This window comes from Leguminivora glycinivorella, chromosome Z (genome assembly GCF_023078275.1).
Source record: "Leguminivora glycinivorella isolate SPB_JAAS2020 chromosome Z, LegGlyc_1.1, whole genome shotgun sequence".
NCBI lineage: Eukaryota > Metazoa > Arthropoda > Insecta > Lepidoptera > Tortricidae > Leguminivora > Leguminivora glycinivorella.
The window spans coordinates 13614119-13635239 of record NC_062998.1 but is presented as its reverse complement, the minus strand read 5'-3'; the positions used below and the strand labels follow the sequence as shown (position 1 = coordinate 13635239).

At 35.9% G+C, this 21121-nt stretch overlaps 2 protein-coding genes across 3 annotated transcripts; both read right to left on the bottom strand.

Annotated features, from left to right (window-relative positions):
• Positions 1-44: 44 nt before the first annotated feature.
• LOC125241794 lies at positions 45-11860 on the bottom strand. The gene is made up of 6 exons (XM_048150427.1): positions 11206-11860; positions 10874-11086; positions 9908-10017; positions 9136-9343; positions 3607-3743; positions 45-3085 (listed from the first exon to the last, which is right to left on the bottom strand). The coding sequence occupies exons 1-6, from the start codon at positions 11336-11338 to the stop codon at positions 1517-1519; spliced, it is 2370 nt and encodes a 789-aa protein (XP_048006384.1). The 5' UTR covers positions 11339-11860; the 3' UTR covers positions 45-1516.
• A 219-nt stretch (positions 11861-12079) lies between these two features.
• Positions 12080-19295, bottom strand: LOC125241381 (seminal metalloprotease 1-like). Of its 2 annotated transcripts, none has more exons than XM_048149841.1 (6): positions 18340-19295; positions 17848-18000; positions 15819-15928; positions 15074-15281; positions 14566-14702; positions 12080-12505 (listed from the first exon to the last, which is right to left on the bottom strand). In XM_048149841.1, exons 1-6 carry the CDS (start codon positions 18416-18418, stop codon positions 12392-12394), a joined length of 801 nt encoding a protein of 266 aa, XP_048005798.1. In that variant the 5' UTR covers positions 18419-19295; the 3' UTR covers positions 12080-12391. The 2 variants fall into 2 exon arrangements, with proteins under 2 accessions (XP_048005798.1, XP_048005797.1); XM_048149840.1 differs by having other exon boundaries at positions 17848-18003; positions 18340-19293.
• Positions 19296-21121: the final 1826 nt, after the last annotated feature.

Here is a 21121-nt window from a genome sequence, read left to right as displayed (position 1 = left end):
CAACGTCGCCTCTAGTACGTAGTACATATACCTCAATGTAGGTATTAGATATTTAATATATTTATATTTAACTATATACTCGTATTAATTACGTTATTTTATAGATCTGTTTTGCGATGGTGATACGTAAAAGGCAATAAGTAACGAACCTTAAGGTACAAACAATCAAACTAAATAAATTTAACTATAAATTGTTATTAATAGCTACGTTAAATGTGGGTACCTTTTTCCTTTTCCTGCAAGCATGTAGGTAGGTATTTACCTCAAACGATCCTACTCAACCTTTATAGCGCCCGTGAGATATACCGTGAGAGAGATATATAATTTACCTACTTACGAGTAAGTAGGTATACTAGGAGGCTTTGGCTAGCCAACTTGGAAATCGTTTCCGTAAAGGAAACGAAAATTGTATTAATTTTCATCTATGGATTAGATTTTAGTTTCCGTTTCTGCTAAGTTGTTCTTATAGTTCCTAGGACTCCTGAAAGATAATCTAAAAAAGCTCGGAGGGCCAGAGGTTGAGTATCGTTGCCTTAAAAAATACAGAGAAAGGATGCCATGTGCCCACATCCAATTTTATTAATTATCATAATACCTATTTGCCTACGTCCGAACCGAACCGCAGCGTCTTTCATAACATTATTGGCTACCTACTTATAATATTTTATTATTATTTTAACTATGAGATGCGTATGTACACAACGTATATTAGGCACTGTCGATATTAAAATAAAATTAGGCGTATAAAGTTTTATCTAATCCTTAATACTAATACAAAATGTGCATTGATTTACTTTGCCTTACTACCTCTAAATGCGATACATAACTTCTTATCTTGCTGCTATTCTTGTGCACTGTCATGTGACGCATTATATCGATAGGTTCGATTTGAGATACCGTTAACCGGGATAAATAGGGATGCCCGGGTTAAAATATGATTTACGTGACAGTTTCAAAATAATAGTACGTTTTGTATTATGATATTTATGATACAATTTGTGTAATACATTACTTACCTACAACCTTTAGTCTGTCTGCAATACAGAGGGTTTTTAAGAAATAGTCAAGTACTTAAATCAATTTTTAGTTTCGTCCTGATACACTCCGTCCATTCCTAATCACCTCGGTTGACGGTCGGTAACTAAATACGCGAAAATAATATGCTAAAGGTAATATGTAATATTTATGGATGGATTATGATATAATTTACATATACCTAAGGATAAGAATGCCATACGGGAGTATGTGTATCTGGCTTTCTTACTCATTCTCTTCAGGCGAGAGATAATAAACATTGGTAATTCTCTATACTAACAAAATGTGAACGCCAGACACACTTCTCCTTATGCCACACATTCGTATTAACTATGCATAAGTATAGTTCTAATACACAACACCCCGCGCGGTATGTTATCTAAATGACTTTAGATTAACACGAATTACAATTACTTACTGATGTTTGTATTTTTTCTTCTTTGAATTATGTAATTAACCAATGAAACCTTGTTACTTAACATTAGGTGTTTCTATAATAATCAGAGACGTAATAAGGAGCGGTTATATCGTAATTATCATAATTCACATACTTTTCCAGAATAGTAGGTAGACGCTTTTCCAATCTTATTTCTTCGTCATGTAATTTAGAATAAGCGTTAGATTTCTCTGTTACTAATTCTACTTGTTCCGAGAGTTTCTCAGTCACTTCATAAGATTTTGACGAGTTTTCTTCGTTAGATGTTGGTTGCGGGTAGTCTGTAATTTTGGTCGTGTCATGGGGTCCAAAATCCTCATAACTATATTGTTCGTCAGAATTACCGTCGGTCTTGTAGTTTGAGATCGGCTTATTGGTAAGATATTTTTCACTCTCCTTTTTTCTTTCTTCATTATCTAAATCAGTATGAACGTTTGGTGTTTCCCCGTGTATTAACGGACTATTTTGTTTAAATTTATAAGTAATCGTTGAGGGAACAGTTTCGCCGAACGTTTTATACTGTGCATTTTTGGGTGCGGCATCTTTATTTGTATTATCGTTAGGGTAGTAGAGGCTACTGAAATCATTCTTGTTTTCCAAATATTTTTTGGAAGTGTACTCTGGGTTTATTAAATATATTTTATTTATCTCTTCTAGTTTTGTACTAGGGATCACGTAACCAAATGAAGAATGATCTACTGGAGTATTTTCTTCTTTTGTGACTAGTATTGGTTTATCTATGATTTTACGTTTATTGATTAAATCATTCTGATACAAATTTTCTCGTTCGTTGTTGTTATGATTACGGTAACTCATTGCTTTCGGTTCTCTCAGTTTTTCTATAAACTGTCTGGTTAATTTTAAATCTGGTATTTCTTTTGTACCCTGTTCATTATGTTCTTGAGCTTTTGGAGAATAATTAAGATAATAATTCGTTTCGGTCCCAATTTTGTACTTGTTGACTGGATTATAAAATTTCGAATAATCTGTGTTGGGCTGATATACAATGGTAAAATCATTTCCATTGCCTGTGTCTCTATCTTTAGGCGATGGTTCATTAATCACTTTTTCATCTAAATCCTCTATAGATTCCTTATTTTTGTTTCCATTTCCTGCATTATTAATAGAAGTTTTTATGTTTTCATTGTTATTTTTTCCATTGTGTTGTCTAAATATGGACGCTACTGCATTATTTGTCCTGTTAAACAATGTTGGATAGCGGTACATTGGAATTTTATGTTGGGCTATATGGAACCCGTCAGGCAATTTGTACGTGTAAGTTATTTTCTGTCCAACTCCAAATCCTTTAATAAGCAACGGAGACACAGCTTGCGGCTCTTTACTGAAATAATCAAACAGAGCATTTGACGGCTTTTCGGGCAATCTATAATTATCAGCTGCAGGTAGTTTAAAAACCACAGTTTTACCTTGGTGATATCCGATACCATGCCCATCGAAAGGCTTGTTCTTAGGAGTCTTTTTCTTTTTAATTACTGCATGTGACACGTCATCTGCAGCTTCGAAATTATTCGAGTCCGCGTCACAGTACATCTTGTTTAACTTGGCACTGTCTTTTTCCGAGAGACCTATCCTCTGTCCAATTTCAGCGCCACTCTGCAATGATTACAAATAAATTTATACGTACAACCAAGTACAACGTACATGTTAATTAATTTAAATAAATTCAATATGTATATAGATGATGCTAAATTTACAGGGTATATGAATCCCACCGCGATATGAAATGAAGTACCTACATTATGTATACATTTTACCTATTTACTAGGAACCTATTCTGAAAACATGAATTAATCGGATGTCATACAGTGAACAGTATAAACAGAATCAAACTGACTGCACCATAGTGAGTTGTTCACCATGCCCATTTGTTAACCTCGAGAAGCCTGACGTCTCAAGATGTTAAAAAAAGAAACAAGTAAACTTTTCAACACATTGAAAAAAATATACTATAATAAATTACTCTACTTTGTCAACTTATTAAGTTATTACCCTCAGCAGAATACAGCGGAAAATTAAAAAAATTTGGTGTTAAAGGTTCCCATTAAAAAAAAGCGTTTTTGCGCTCTTTTGCTCTTTTCTACTAACGGGCCTGTTTGATCAGCAATAATTTGTACCTTCTTGGGCACCAGAGTGTCGCCACCGTTGGAGGAGAACGCTTTGCGGCTGTAGTGCAGCACGCTGTCGTAGTCGTATCCCACGCCGAAGTCCGACACCGAGAACAGGTTGTACTTCCGGAAATTATGTCGTGCCGCTGGAAACAAATAATTGAAGAGCTACGTCATTATAATGGTCAAAAATGTTTTATTTTAAAGCTTTGTTTAGAAAAAATCACTACTGAAAAAATAATTATGTATATTATGTACCTATATGTATACATCCCACAGATCTCTGATACATCCATATCATAAGTTCTTCATAACAAAGGTAATATGCTTAGAAGCAAAGGACCTATATTATGAAATCTGTATCTGCTCTGTATCGTAATTTTTACTTTACTATCAAGAAAGAATCATTATGTTCATTGATTTGTTTTGTTTCAAATATCGAACGTTTAGAAAGTAAACTGACTAACAATAGTATTTTATACAATCGTGATATAGTACAAAGCTTTTCAGTCGAGTACCATGTTTAGGCCACGAAGCTTGCTGAGTGGCCTAATAGTACGGTACGAAAGTGAAAAGCTTAATTATATCACTATTGTATACAATACTTTTTCTATGAGTCATCATCTTCATCATCAATGGACAAAAAATATCATCATTCAAGTTAACACGTTCACTGCGTTACGGGGGTTTTTGAACCCCGTACGCTGTCATCACTCAGTGCGGGTGAGAAAAATCGTGTACACTCCGCTGGTGCGGAAGCTGTATTTTGGTCATTTTTACAACTACGAAAATGACAAATATACATTTGGATTTCTGTTCAAAAGTATTATTTATTGATATATTAATTATATACGGGGTCTCAGGAACCCCCCCATATAACCATAATCGGTCGCCGTTCCTACGCAAATCCTCCTATTTTGTGTACACACAGGTCTTCGGGTCTCAATGCTTAGTCGCAGTACGGTCGACGTTTAGTCGCGGCGACCCAAATGGGGACGATTGGTAACAGGCACAAATGGTCACAGAAGTGACAGAAGTGTGTACTACGCGTGCACACATTGTTACCGTTTGGCGACTACTTTCCCAAAATCATTCGTTCATTTCATTCTTTTCAAATGGCGACTGTCAGAGACGTCAAAGTAAAAAAGAAATAAAATCATTTGACATTAAAATGTAATGGCGTAAGAATTTGTTAAAGATAAATATTGTTTGCATTTGTAATATAATGTGGGCTAATTACCATGGCCAATTAAATTGCTCGAGTGATTTCATAAAATAAGTCTAAATTTATCAACGCGCCATCAATTTACCTCAGTTTAACCAGTAATAATATTATTGACTACTCGGTGTTTGCGTGTTATGTATATTGATTGGTGAAGTTTTAGTGCTCCGGTGCATATACTATACTGAAATAATAAAAATAATGCCTAGAAAACCAATAAAGTTGCTAAAATATGGATTAAGACGGTAATATTCCATGTAAAAAACAGTCGCCAAACGGTCACCAATCGGTCGACAAACGGTCGCAAAATGGTCGCAGCGTACACGCGTGACCGAAAGCAGTGAATATTTATTATATTTTCAAAATGGCTTCTTGTATTAATTTTTTCCAGGTATCCTCAAACTTTATAAACAATTAAATATGCCGTCGTACTCAGTTGCCCTCACTAAAGAAGATTAAAAAAAAATTGTAACGTGCGTACCGAGCTGCTGGGTTGTAAAGGATCGGGGATCATATTATTATGGTCTTCTATAGAGCAACTAGTATTTTGCGGCATTTCACAATTGACACTTGTTGAAGTAGTCGTCATTAATATTACTATCAACATAAATTTCAGCGATCTGTACTTCTTTTTGTCAAGATTTTTGTATAGATAAGTGTCTACAAATTTGTAATGTTAAAGAGACATAAATAAAACGTAGTAGAGTAAATAATGTGTTTTTTTTGTAACCCAAACAAAATACTTGTAGATACGAGTGCGGAAAAGAGCAAAATCGAAGGGAGTGTTTTAAATCGACACGAGTTGTGAATGTTCTTTTCGCACGTGTATCGTACGACGATTTTCAGTACCTAAATCTAAGCTAAGAGTTTCGACCAGACAAGAAATGAATCATTGCTTGATTTGCTCGCACTACTGCGTTAAAAAAAGCAGCATCTGCACTGAAAAAAACTATCATTGCGCAACAGAAATTCTATTAATATCACAGTAAATACTCTATTTCATTTGATTCCTACTTTTATTGTGTAAAGCAACACTACACTTCATTTTTATCAATAAGAATTAAAAATTATATATTTAATACATTAAGTAACTATAAAGTGCTTATGTATTTGTATTATCATTCTGCACTTTTCTTAACTTTCCCACATTTCTATAAAATGTCGAAGAGTGCTTAAATGGTCGTCGTCGTTTATTATTATTTAATTCGCTCATATTTAAATGATTTAAAGCAACCAGTCCACAACTTCACAAGACAGTTTGAGAAACCTTCGTATTTCAGATTGTCATTTGCGGATACAGTGGTTTAGGAGCAGTTCGGTAATCAGACCTACACGTGTGTGTACAAATTCTGTCAATGTCACTGTCAGAAACCGTTCTGACAGTGACAATGACAGCCACAAATTCGTCCACATGTTGTTACCGTTATGTGTGCAAACGTCGACTAATAAAGTGTCGTTAAAAGTCATTCTGACAGTGACATTGACAGCCACAAATTCGTACACATTTTGTTACCGTAACGAGTGCACACGACGACTACATTTTGTTATTGTATCAATACGGTCGCATTGTTTGCACGACGTTACCACGCGTTATGTCACATTTGACAGTTAGTTACTGATTTGAAGATTTTGCGACTGAAATGGTTGTATGGGCCGTACCGACCAGGGGACAAAAATTACCTTCTAGTGCGATACGGGTCTCCGTGAACCCCGTAAAAGAATTTGCTGGCCCGTACGGGGTTGTGGGCACAGTATCGCTAGTGCAGTGCTTACTGAAATACTTGTTATCGGCAAATTAAAAATGAAGCGCTCGAACCACACGTTAGAACTACTATATTCCAAAAACAAAGGTTATCCCACACAGTAAACGTCAAAATCACCACAAATTGACATCTAATTGCAGGCAGGTAATTAAATATTTATGTTTTTAATACGTAAAAACGGTGGTGGTTTATCTTATTTTATTTATCTTTGTTACTTAATTATATTAACTACTTTCACAAAAATACAAGAGTGCTAAGTATCATATTTTTGATGTGTAATGTTTTTATTAATATAGCACATACATCGATTTTTTTATTCCCATCACTACTAATTTATCGACCTTAATACATTACATGCGTTACGGGGTATACTAAGCCCCGTATTTTTTCAATTTTAGTGCGATACGGGGATAAAATAACCCCGTATTTTCTTTTCTATATAATTTTGTGAGTTTTTATCGTATCCACGTGCGGGGATAATGAGACGTAGGAAATTTCATACTCTTACAGGTAGCCGAAAAAAATATTTAAAAATCCAATATTTCAGGAACTTACAGCACTTTTAACAGACTTCGGCGTACGGGGCACTTTTATACCCGTAACGCACTACGATGTAAACTATTACGGGGCGGTTTGGGCCTCGTAACGCACTTGATTTTGGGTTAAGGTTTTGGCTTGCCGCAGCGAACGTGTTAAAATTAATGTTAATAGCGTCGTTCACCGTTGTATCAACATCGAATTACCTGGCAACCAATTGTTTGTAATAACTCTCTGATTGGTCGATAACGCGATAAAAAAAAAATGTGTTTCAGATGCAGAAAAATTTGCCAAGTATCGCAAATTAGTATAGAACTTGTATGAAGTTCTATTTTTGAATTTTTTTCAGTTAACTAAAGTGAAATGTAATGAAATATTATAATTGACTAAGCATCAAAGACTATCCAACACTGAAAAGTCAGCACGTATAGTTTAGTCTGTGGTGTCCTAATTGACAGATTAAAGTTGACGAGTAGAAAAACATTAGTCGACTCGTGTTATCTTATGAAACGTTCCGAAAGCGAGAAAATAACACTCGTTGTTTAATGGATCTCATTATACACCAGTCACATAACACATAAATATACAAAGTAACTATCTGATCATTCCGGTGTACAAATTAGAGACTTTTGGACCTACATTGCCATAAATAAATAATATTACGTCTAAACTAAAGTGAAAATGGTCATAAGTCATTAAAATATGGCGGGTTCAATACATATGTAAACATACTAGAAACTAGCAAGTAAGCATGATACGCGTAGTTAGTCAATTTGTATTCAGGGTAGTGTGTTGCGTTAGGTGGGTCGGTGACACCATGACACCACGAGACATGTCGCTTCCCACGATGTTTTCTAGCACATATCTGTGAATCGCGGTATTCACTGCAAATTCAATATTAATTTGTTGTGCATGACCTACAACATTGTTGATTTAAAAAAAAATTGTCTATCTGATTTTATAGAAGGTGTGGCGCACCGGAAGTTATTTATTTTTCATCACATTTGCTGTTTAAAGGTCTCATTACGTCTACGTGTACTAATATTTTATTCCCAAGGGAGTAACGGATTTAGTTTTAAAGATGAATACAATCCGTACAATACTTAAGGCAAAGGATGTTTCAATCAGCCAAGGATTTTTTTTGCACAACAAAAATTAACCTATTAAGCTATAAAAAAATATTATACGGTATGAAAAATGCATTTTATTGATTTACAATTATTTCAGTGTGTTTTACATTTATTTTGTAAATTTCACGTAGATAAATCGTTATAATTTGCAATCTGGCAGAAAATTGTGACGGCCATCTCGATTTGCGCTTGACCGCGTTGCCATAGCAATGGGCAGTACAACACCGACATTCATTGAAGGTTTTGCCTTAATGATTTTTTTCCTCTGTGTTTTCTCCTCAAATGTGATGAAAAACATTGTGTGTAACTCAGGAGGTAAGGATTTTGTAAACTGTTGTCTATAACTCTCTCCAGCCTGCGGCTGTCGCGAGTTTTAACACTCGTTGACAAAATCCCCCTTACCTCCTTTGTTGCACAATATACTATTATTGAATAGACATAGACTTATGTCTATTCAATAAAATACCTGTACACATAATTATAAGCATCACCTAAATGTCCTAAATCATTACGACATTATATAATCCACGTTATAGGCAGATAAAGTAGGCACAGTCATCTGCATTATGTTACACAGCAAAGGTCGCAAAAGTATCTGAAACCATCTATCTATCTTTGCTGTAAATCCATATATTATGTGACCACTGAATGCTGAAATACTATATTTGAAAAAAAAAACCACGACGCGGAATCCGTTGACTGGACTAATTACATGGAGATAGTTTTTGGTCCGGGGAAAAACATTAGTCTAAAATATATACCATCAGATCGTCCGTGGAAGTGTATCAAATAATCGTAAAGAGTTCCTAAAATTACCTACCTTCATTTTGTTTTATTGGTTAATCCCATTCAAGTAAAATATCTGTCCATCTATAGGTATACTCACGTTGCACGATGTTTTCCCAGATGACGTCAATATAGTCGTCCCTGTCAGGACTGCTCTGCATATGGTAGAAGCCCAGCGTGTGCAGGAACTCGTGCACGACCGTGCCGTGCCGGAAGCACCCCCGGCCCACCGGGTGCCGGCCCGACAGGTTCAACACCTGATAACCCCCCTGGTAGCCCACTTGCGAGAAACAGCCGCGCCGGCTGCCCTGGAATTCATTGGTATGATGATGTTACGAGAACGTGTTACATGGTGAGAGTGAGAATATGCAACCATCCATAATTAAGGAAATCTAGATAAAATACTATTAAAACGTTTATTAGCTGGAGCAAATTGGCAGCTATTAATTTACTCTATACGTTACGTTATATATTACCTATATTAATTCCTTGTTACATAAACGTAATAGTACATTACGATACAAGTGCGTAAAAAAGGAAGCTCGAAACGAGTGGCGATAAATTAAAACACTCCCGAACGACACGAGTTACGAATTTCCTTTTCGCACGTGTATCGTACGACGTTTTTCAGTAGGTACAGATGAGTCTTCGAAGTTTCGACCTGGCATATAATGAACCACTTCTCGCACTAGTGCGTAAAAAAAACACCATCTATACTGAAAACTATTAAAAGTAGCCAAGTATCTATTTCTAGGATTTAGGAGTCTCCTTCTGACCGGTGTTCCTGTAGGTGCCCTATTTTCAAATTTGGTTGTAATGCGATGCAGCGTATGAATAACGGGGTTTATAATCAAAACATAGTTGATACCTACTTGTACCACAACGGCATCTCGGTCCCCTTTCTTATACGGCCTGAATTTGACGCAAGACGCTTGGCTAAGCTCTTCCATGCCACTTACAATTGCTTGAACTTGATCGCTGGCTGAAATCCATTCAAGCATACATTTATCAGAAATTGTGCATAGCACAAATAGTTCTTTGGATAAAAATACAAAATTTTTCAGCACGCAAAAACTTCAAACTTTTTTGAAAAGAGTTAAATTATATTCCGCCTGTAGTTATTGGTGCAATTTATAAATTTTGCATTTAGTTATCTTCACTTTGCCATGTCTTGTCTACCCAAAAGCTGCGAACGAGTTAATCGTATCGTGTCGTTCGTCTATGAAGCGTGTAGTGTAGCTATGTTTACACATCCATGAGTTACTCACTTTTTGGCGATACCTATGCCTAGAGACAGCTTCATGAGCGTTGGGATTTATATTTACTATGAATTCGAAATCAATAGCTTTCAAATTAACTAGGGTTATATATGTACATAATTGATCGGTACTAAAGACAAAAAATATGTGAGTGTGCACGGGAAAACGTCCCACTTTGTCGATTGCTATAAAGTCGGTTTGTCGCTTTGTAAATCTCGCCTTAATGGTAACCGATAAAAAAATGGGACGTTTTACTAAACACACTCACATATATACTTAAAAGAAAAGTGTTTCCTAAGTTGCTCTCGCATGTCTAAATCTGTAAAAATACACAGATTAAATATTACCTCTATAAGTACAATGAATTACGTCAAGCGGGATAAATGCGTCTCGTATGTTAAACGCGTATCTTAATGATATCGCCTAAACAGTACATTTTACAACTAAACTACATATTATGTAGGTACATCCTTCTATTTTCAACATTCGAAGTTATCCAGACAGATTTGCACCAAGAGCGCAATATACAGAGAGGTGCAATTATCCCGGATGACATACTAACCAAATAGGACTACTTACTAAAATGTTCTCTTTGAATGTAAACAATAACTTCATTGTTTGGCCATCGCTTAGTACTATCTTTCAGACCATTCCTGGAGAGTCCCTCGGCGATATCTTGAACTATAAGCTGCCTCTGCCGTTCGTTGAGGATCAAGTCGCCCTCGAATCGACCGCTCTCTTCCCAAGCGTGGTCAGAAATTGGTGAGTCGTCATCGTCGTCTGAGGGAAATTCTACAAAGGAATAGATTCCAGGTACATAAGTAAATTCGCGTTGCAATCAAAATTCAATAAAAAGAGCACTAGTAGGATCGAAAGCACTAGAAGTATCAAAATAGGTGAAGTTAGCTTACTTTTCAGTGGTTGATCCAACAGTGATGTTTCCTTTAGATAATTACTAAAATCTTCCAGTTCGTCAAAAGACATTGCTAAAGACATCGCTAAGCTTATCACAAACACCAACACTCGTATATTTATACACTTCATTTTTGAAGACCGAACTTCTTTTTGTTTAAACGGAGATAAAACATTTATATCCGATCCCAAAGTTAACGTTTAAGGCTTCAGACGCGCACTAGAAAGCGGTGTCGGCATCGAGAATACTTCAGTGTGTTATTTAATTAGTGTCAATTTGTATTTGGAGTCCCGTTCGTGTCGCGTGATTTTTTGTTTATAACGAAACCCATCAGGGTAGGAAAGGGTTTATAATAGTTTAAGATACGACCATTTCACAAGTGGCGCTCGCGCGTAACTGCGAGGTGGTTTGCGACAGCGGCCGCGCAACGCCGCGGCGCGCGCCCGGGCCGCGTGCCTCCTGCACCGCGCTGCAACACCCAGTTGCCAAACTTAAACGCCCCAGATACTTTACCACTTCATCGGACCACGATATTTTTTCATGCAACAATAACTACAATTCACTATTTCTGTAATGGGATGAATGTTATTACGAAAGAAAAGCAATAGTTTTTCGACACGCTTCTAGAGCGACAGTGACATTGAAATACCACAATTGCTCAGACATGGATTATTTTCTATTCTAAAGCTAGCAAAATCGAATGAGAGCCGAACATTTCTGGTTATTAGGTAGTTCCGTTTGTCAGGCGCGATTTACTTGACATTGAATTAATTTCGCTTTGAATTTAACGGACGAATTAAAACATAGGTACACAATGCCGAAATTTATAATCTTAACTAACTTGGTTTTCAAAAAGTTTAATTCATTTCGATTTAATTAATTACCTTAAATACTATCTGGGACCACAAATTTCGTAAAAGTCATAAACTACAGCGTCAGCATAATAACTAAGCTATTATAATTAGGCAATAATTATGAAGAAATAAGTTTATCAGATTATGTAAATATAATTTATAGGTACATATATGTAACTAGATAAATTTAATGATCCTTAATGAAATTATGACAAGGTTAACATAGATGATATCAATTACACGTACTTAGTAGAAAATGCACTTTCAGATTTCCACTTCATTACAAGATGTTGAAGACTCGAGTTGTGCTTCATATAATGTAAAGTTTTTTTATTTGGCACGATGTGTAATTTTTAACGAATCCGACTCCTCGCAGTACATTTTCTTCAATTTCAGGATATCACTTTCTGACAATCCTTCCCGTTGCCCAATTTTGACGTTCTCCTAAAATATATCAACAATTGACATGACAACAAGGTTGGTCAGTAGGTAGAGTATGTTCGGAAAGAGAAGAGTCGTGGAATGTATTGGACCATTGGACCCCATTTGACGACTCTTCTAGTCTTTCAGAACAAACTCTAGCAGCGACGTCAAGACAAAAACATGTAGATATTTATACATCAGTTCATAAAACTTTCCTTTGGACATCAGGAAATAAATCGAATTTAAAACCTACTTACTTATCCTTTACCTATACCGGTGCAACATAAAGAAACCGAAACATTAACCAAGCATTTCTGAGACCAAAAAAGAAAAAAAATACCTAAATGACTTTAAGGTACCTAAAGCAAATAATTATCACTAAAAACATTTTTTTTTACTGTTTTTGGATGTATTTTCACTTAAAAGTAAAAGTTATTCGTAAAACTGGCCCTTAACCATATTTTTTATCTAACATCTATTAACGAGGACAGTTACTGTATGCTCCATAAAGGCATCGTCATCAAAAGAAGCTTGATTTACTAAGAAGTAGAAAGAAGTTGTTTTTTTATGGTAAGAAAGACCTCTGAAACTAAGCGTAATCGAGAAAAGTTTATCCGAAATCAATCTGTTTCCTCGTGTTACACCGTGTATAAGGAAAATGTAACAAAGTTGTGGATTTTCCTGAATGTTTGAGACCCGTTTCGTGTATATTTGCATTTGAATTAGGTTATTGTTCTTACTTAAGTCAGTTTATTCATCAGAATTTCAATCATAACAGCGGTAGTATCATCAGTCATCAGTTCATCACTTAGACTCTAAATTGCACTTCAAAAATAAACACATTTTCCTCAATAAGGAATAAAAACATTGCAAATGCAACCAAATAAGCCCCATCTGATCCATTGAAATCGTATCAATTAAGGGGTGTCGGCTTGCATCAAATGAGGTAGTTCTAATTTGTATTACATATTATTAGAGATGAAATAGTGATATCAAATCCAAGTTTTCTACCTCGAAAGCCCATGGGATCATAATTAAATTCATGAAAATCTATAAAATTTTAGGACCTCTTCTGACTTTTGTTAAATTTTACCACCAAGAACCTTTTTAACGGCAAAAGTGGCTATGAACAATTTGATGTCTACTAAATTATCGTTATTATGAATATAATTTTGTCTTGGTAAGCCATATATTTACTGAGATACGGTCATTGAAAGTTTTGCACAATTTCGACAAAAGCGAAAAGTAGTATTCGGAGGTGTATAATCTTTTTTAATCCATAGTGAACATGATTTTTTACAGAGTCCACAAGGCTTCATTTCTCAACCGACGTTGGAACCACCAACTCCTCAGATTCTGCTTAAAATGAACAATTTTCGGTACAATTTGTACCTACTGCAGTGGACAATTCTGCGGTAAAGTTACCAGGTCTGGTGTGTGCCAATGTTGATAAACCACTTGATGATGATCCACCATCAGATGACGATTTTGACCTTCCTGATCAGTTGACGGAGACATACTACCTCGGTAAGCTTTCTCCTAAAGGAGTGCCGTAGATTCGAAGGCCCAGTCTAGTTCATTTGTCGTTAACTATGTTTATTTCACTAACTAGCCCTACTTCATATTACAAACCTTTGAGAAGCCGAATCTTCGAAACTATTTAACATACCAAGACCAAATTAGTCTCATTTAATTATACATTTTGTCTACTTTAAATTGTGTATAGTTACTTTTGCCGTACCATGGGTCCTTTGTTGAAAAAAATCGTAAATGCTGAAATTTTCTATGGTTTTTCGTGTATTTAATAATGACCCCATTGGCTTTCGAGGTGGAAAACTTAGATGCCGCGTCACTATTGCATATATACAACAATATGAAACACCAATTAGATCAATCCGTTATGTTTTAAAATTGACAGTCGACTTAACTACATTCGCGATACGTAAGTCAATAAGGTATCCGTTATGTTTTAAAATTGACAGTCGACTTAACTACATTCGCGATACGTAAGTCAATAAGGTAGGTTGTTGGTACTTAAGGTACCAACATTTCATAAAAACTAAAATTTATGATATATTTACCTGTAGTGGTATGATCGTCTTGTTTCCATTTTTGGAGAATGCAGTTTCAGGATAATGCATTACACTTTCAAAGTCGTATGGCACACCGAAATCAGTTACTGTATCATTCGTGTATTTTGCAAAATTATGCTCTGTACCTGGACAAATATTTAACAGTCATGCATTATTAATTCTGACACTACTTAATTACTAGAGATAAGATGAGTTAAATATAGGCAGCCGTTTGGATGAAAACCACTATTTTAAAGACATAGCATATTTGACATGGAAGGTCAAGTTCACAAACATACATTTTCTTATTCTTACGTTCCAAATATACTTATACCTATTTACCTTTACAACCTTATTGTCAAAGTGCTAACTCGTGTCGATTTAAAACACTCCCTTCGGTCGTGTTTTAATGTATCGCCACTCGTTTCGAACTTCCTCTTTTCCGCACTTGTATCGTAATGTACAATTTTAAAGTCTAGCTGAACGTGCTCAAAGGGAATAACTATTTCATTATTACCTGCCCTTATATTTTCCCAAACGATTTTGACAAATTCGTCCCTGTCGTAGGTGCTCTGCATATGGTAGAACCCAAGCGTATGAAGCATCTCATGTACCACGGTTCCGTGCCTGAAGCATCCTTTCGAAAGATTAAGCACTTGGCTGATTTCACCTTCGTCGTCCTGGCTGCTGAAGCCTACGTTAGAGAAGCATCCATTCGCTGACCCCTAATACGAAAAATAATTTATATTGGGTATCTGATTGCGTATAATGCCAAAATAAAATTATGATGATGGAATCCTGTTCTTCCTCGTTATGGATTATGTTTTTATGAGATAGGAGGCAAACGAGCAGACTGGTTGCCTGATGTAAAGTGATATATGACAACCGCAACACTAGAAGAATTGGAGGTGCGTTACCCGCTTTGTATACTCTTTCATAATAATCAATTGTTGCCATTCTAAGTGTATTGCATGGCCGTTCAGATATAAGTATCTGATGGCGACTATACGAGGCAGCCACGACTGTCTTCTTCCAGCCGATTACCCGAAGGTCCTGAAGCCTAGCTAACAAAACGCACTTGGCTCTGTGCTCTGTCGCACCAAATCAATATTTTTATAAAAGAGAGATAGAGAAACTAACATATCTACGCCACGGAGCGTGATCCATTTGTAAACTATAAAATTAATATTTCAAAGCGCAATGAACATTATTTTAGTAGGTACCTAAATTATTACAAAAAATATATAATCTATAACATATACCTGTATAACAACTGAGTGTTCATCCTCCTTTTTCCTGGGACGGAACTTTATGCAAGACTTGCTTGCTATGTCGGCCATGCCTTCTTCGATCAATTTCACTTGGTCTTCATCTGAATATAATAAATGCAGTAGTTAAGTAAGCCAGCCTAAACATTTCTAAGAATAATTTTTAAGAAAAAAAAAACCGTCGCCTTTCGGGTTCTGGTGAAAGCTACTTGCGAATGTTGGATTATGTAGAAATGTGTAAGTATTTTTTAAAACTGCTTTTAATGCTTTAATTATTAGATGGAAACACAAATGAATATACGTATAACGTTAAGGTTTGAGGAGTTTCCTCAATTCCTCATGAATCCGATTATATTATAAGAAATCGAAGCTTGACAAACTTTGACTTCAAAACATATGCTTAACAAACATAACTAAATAAATGTCACTGTTCTGAACTTAAATGCATGCTTTTCTTACAAAAATACCAAAGTCACTATGAGTGTGCCGTTCAGGTTTGAGGAGTTTGGTTCTGGCCATCATCAGCAGTTCCACTGCACCAAATGTCACTGTTCTGGACGAAAGTGCATGCTGTTCTTATAAAAATACCAAAGTCACTATAAGTATGCCGTTCAGATTTGAGGAGTTCGGTTCTGACCATCATCAGAAATTCCACTGCACCAAATGTCACTGTTCTGGATGAAAGTGCATGCTGTTCTTATAAAAATGGCAAAGTCACTATAAGCGTGCCGTTCAGATTTGAGGAGTTTAGTTCTGGCCATCATCAGCAGTTCCACTGCACCAAATGTCACTGTTCTGAACGAAAGTGCATGATGTTCTTATAAAAATACCAAAGTCACTATAAGCGTGCCGTTCAGATTTGAGGAGTTCGGTTCTGACCATCATCAGAAATTCCACTGCACCAAATGTCACTGTTCTGGACGAAAGTGCATGCTGTTCTTATAAAAATGGCAAAGTCACTATAAGCGTGCCGTTCAGATTTGAGGAGTTTGGTTCTGGCCATCATCAGCAGTTCCACTGCACCAAATGTCACTGTTCTGGACGAAAGTGCATGCTGTTCTTATAAAAATACCAAAGTCACTATAAGCGTGCCGTTCAGATTTGAGGAGTTCGGTTCTGACCATCATCAGAAATTCCACTGCACCAAATGTCACTGTTCTGTACAAAGTGCATGCTGTTCGTATAAAAATACCCAAGTCACTATAAGCGTGCCGTTCAGATTTGAAGAGTTCCGTTCTGGCCATCATCAGCAGTTCCACTGCACCAAATGTCACTGTTCCGTACCTAAATGCATGCTGTTCCTTTATTAACACAAAAATCACCATATGTATGCCTTTCAGATTTGAGGAGTTCCCTCGATTTCTCCAGGATCCCATCATCAGAACTGGGTTCTGAGAAAAATGGGACCAATCTGTATGTATATACATTCAATCAAAAAAAAATTTTCAAAATCGGTCCAGGAACGACGGAGATATCGAGGAACAAACATAAAAAATAAAAAAAAAAACATACAGACGACTTGATAACCGTCCTTCTTGAGATATGAGGCGACGGTTAAAAAGCAATGTGTCCCAAGATCAGACTGTAATGAAGAATATATGAGGATATAAAATTTAGTTTTTACCTCGCCTATTTACCGTCTGCTACGTTAAATACGAGTCTTTATGAGACACCTTTTAATCCCTTAATGGACACACATTCTGACTAAGTACCTTTACCTAGGTAGGTACTGTTATCGCCGACTATACTTTTTTTATTAAAAAGTCAACTATCTCTCTCTCTCGTTCACGATATTTCAAAGAACCTAAACTGTGGGTAATGACAGTATATCTTCGAGGCTATCTGGATAACATCATCTCAAGGTAATGTAGGTATAAAACCGTAACCTGGGCTGCTTGCCCGTTCCAACTAACTGTGAGTTATCCTCCAGGGTTAAACTGTTGTCTTCAGAGTCCTGGAGCGCGCAAGTAGTCCTAAAAGTTACTTTAAATCTACAGAATATTCTTGGATAAAGTTTACCCACCAAAGTCATCCTCCTCTATATGGTAGACTACGGTGCGATCCGGCCACCGCTTGGCGGCACCCCGCAGGCCGTTGCGGGCGTCGATGGCCGTCGACACCGCCCGCTGCTGCCAAGGAAGCAGCACCATATCACCTTCGAAGTGCTCGCCGAATTCTTCTGTCGATACACTGACTACTTACAACGGAGCTAGAGGTAAAGCAGCAAAGATTTATCGAACATGATAGGTCATCTAACCATTACTTAGAAGTGTTAGCACAAAGTTATTAGATAGGTACTTATTTACAAATTGTTATTTTCATTTCTATTATATTTTAAATAGTCATCACTCATCATAACATGTGTAAGTAGTCATCTTATTATTAAACATCAAAGGCTGTCAAATGAACACAACTCTAATGTATATTCCCTCCTATAGGTAAGCAAACAGTGTTAAGCATTTTTTCTATATGATCTAATTTCATTATTTTTATCGTTATTATTTAGCTCACTCACCTCCATTATTGATATTCTCCTGTAGAGGTGCAGCATTCGCTACGACTATTAGTAAGCCTGCAACCATAAACCGTTTCATTTTCAGCGGGTAGGCACAACTTCTACTGAAAACAAGTAACTAACGTAACGCTATCAACCAAACTGCGCTACGCATCTTTTCTCCAGGGCTTTTTATGGACGTGGATGCTACTTGTAATGGGATAAGACAGTAGATCGCCTAATTAGATATAAACAATCGTTAAGTATGTCTAGTTTCGAAATCGAGTGGTTTTATTTCAACACTCGAGTTATCTAGTACTACTCCAACAATGTGCGCCGCGGGGATTCGGAAAACCGATTAACCCCCGCTGAAGGGCCTTTGTTTCACAAATTGCCGATAAGCCGTCCTTTTGCATTTGTTTGAAATGCCAATGACATCCAAACACTCGTCCTCCAAAATAAGATAAATCCGATAACAGGACAAACGATATCCTTGAGTGAGTTTAAGTGCTAATTTTACAAGTGTCTAGTACGTGTTCCACGTAATATATAAGAGCTACTTTAAACTGATACATATGTGAACTAGGTATTTTGCTATTTAGGGTGAAACATTTATGCAAATAGGTTAAGCAAGATACTTAAACACAAAATAAATGTGTACCTACATATTTATGTACTTATTACATTAAAGGAGTCATCCAAAGTACAAGTAGGTAGCTACTTACTGAATGCATTAACTGTCTATTATTGTAATCCAGTTTTTTTTTACTGACGGCGCATGCAGGGTACATTGCTAAGCAAACGACGAAATTACCTACGTAGTACTTACTACGGTTTTCTAAATCCAGTTCGCTTAGCTGCTCAGAGTGCTCCAACTAAGTGATTTTCAACACCATGCACTAAGCGGATACGTTTTAAATATTAGAACCTAAGAAAAGTCTTAAGTATTTATATAGCCGTATATATACAGGGCTGGGCACAGTAAGTGTCCTATTGTAATATTTGTAATACATGTCGATATCTATTTAAATATAACTGATTTTTATTCCAAGTCTATCATTTTAAATCGTCAATTTAATCCCCTTCACGGATTCTAAAAGACATTTCTGTTACAGTTTGTTTTTTTATCATTTTTAATTTGATAGCATTTTTAAAGTGGATAAAATGCGTTTTTACCCGCTGGTATTAAAGGACAAAACACGTGTTTCCGAGCTAGTGAGGGGAAAAAGACATTTCTGTTACAGTTTGTTTTATTATTTTTTTATAGCATTTTTAAAAAGTATTGCAGTTGGAAAATTTAACAGCGAACATTGCGGATTGGGCGAGATATTCAACTAACTGAAAAAAGTAAATATCCAGTACTGCTTTGATACTGCATACTAAAAATCGTTTATAGGAGTCTTTCACTTCTGAAATAAAGTAACCATTTTATAGGAATTGGATGGTTCGTGTCAGTAAAGTAACTACAAATAATCATGGGCGATTCATACAAAATTGTGCCTAAAATCATAAAATATTCAATAACATAATATTAATGAAGAGGTGACAACGTTTTACATACTGAAAAATAACCTTGAACTAAAGGACCTAAATAGAGAGGATATTTATGTATGTACGCTGTTTCTTTAGAAAATATAAGGGCTAGATACAAAACGCTATTTACGCGGCACGATGGCAATTTTCCTAAAAGAAAATGCTTTTCAATTTCAGGAGTTCAACAAATGTCAGACTGATGTTGAGTATGGTGTTATATTAAGGAATAGAAACTAAGATATTTTAGCCACAAACGTATTCAAAAGAGGAACTCGGTCAGAGCATATCTTCATGAGGAAAAGTGCCATTTACGTCGAAATTTTTAGGCTGATATTTTATCTTGTAAAGTACGCATGTACGCATCTTCACGCAACCGATAACTATTAATATATTCATATACAAATAAATGCATAGTTTTGATGGCAAAAGGCTAAAAATGTGGTATATTCTGGGGTCGGGTAGTCGTTAATGGCATGACATAGCAGATGAGGTCGAGCGTGCCGGGTCAAACTCCTTCTACAACAAAATGCCTAAAATTATTCAAGTTAAAGAAAAGCAAATATAATATATCACGTAGGAAATTAAAATATAGAATATTATAAATATAAATCATAGCACTACTTGTCACATTATCGTGTTGTCAATTTTTATACCACTTTTAAACTAGGAGGACTGGAGGAGATTTCTAACATTAAAGGAAATTTATTGTTTAGCAATTTACGCTTCACAGTTCAGTACTTAAAAATGAAATCGTATTTTCTTAACTGAACTGAACGCTTTTACTGAGCTGTGACGCGACTGGAAAAGTCATGTTCAGTTTTACGGTACTTAATAATAAAGCCCTTAATTTGTGCATCTTTGGTTTCACCTTGTGTGCTGCTGTGTGGAAAGTTAGACAGGATTTCATTTTGACTAGTTAAATAGTTATAAATGTTATAAATATACACCTAATAAATAATTCATACTGCAAGTGAAATATAATCTAAGGTAAGTGCCTAAATGAGTTCTTTGACAATAATTTGGGTAATGAAAGAATGTGTCTTTGCGCCTTCGAAGCGATTGGGGACAGTAGTCAGCGGCGATGGTATTAATGAAAATTTGACTGACTAAATGTACGAAAACATGTAGCAAATAATATCTTATGATATTTTAAATACGGAGCAATTAATCTAATTACTAAGTATAAGCATACAAATGCATATAATTCAACTGACATATAGGACAAACTAATTTCTAATATTGACTAAGTTGAAACTACGGCAGATCCTCA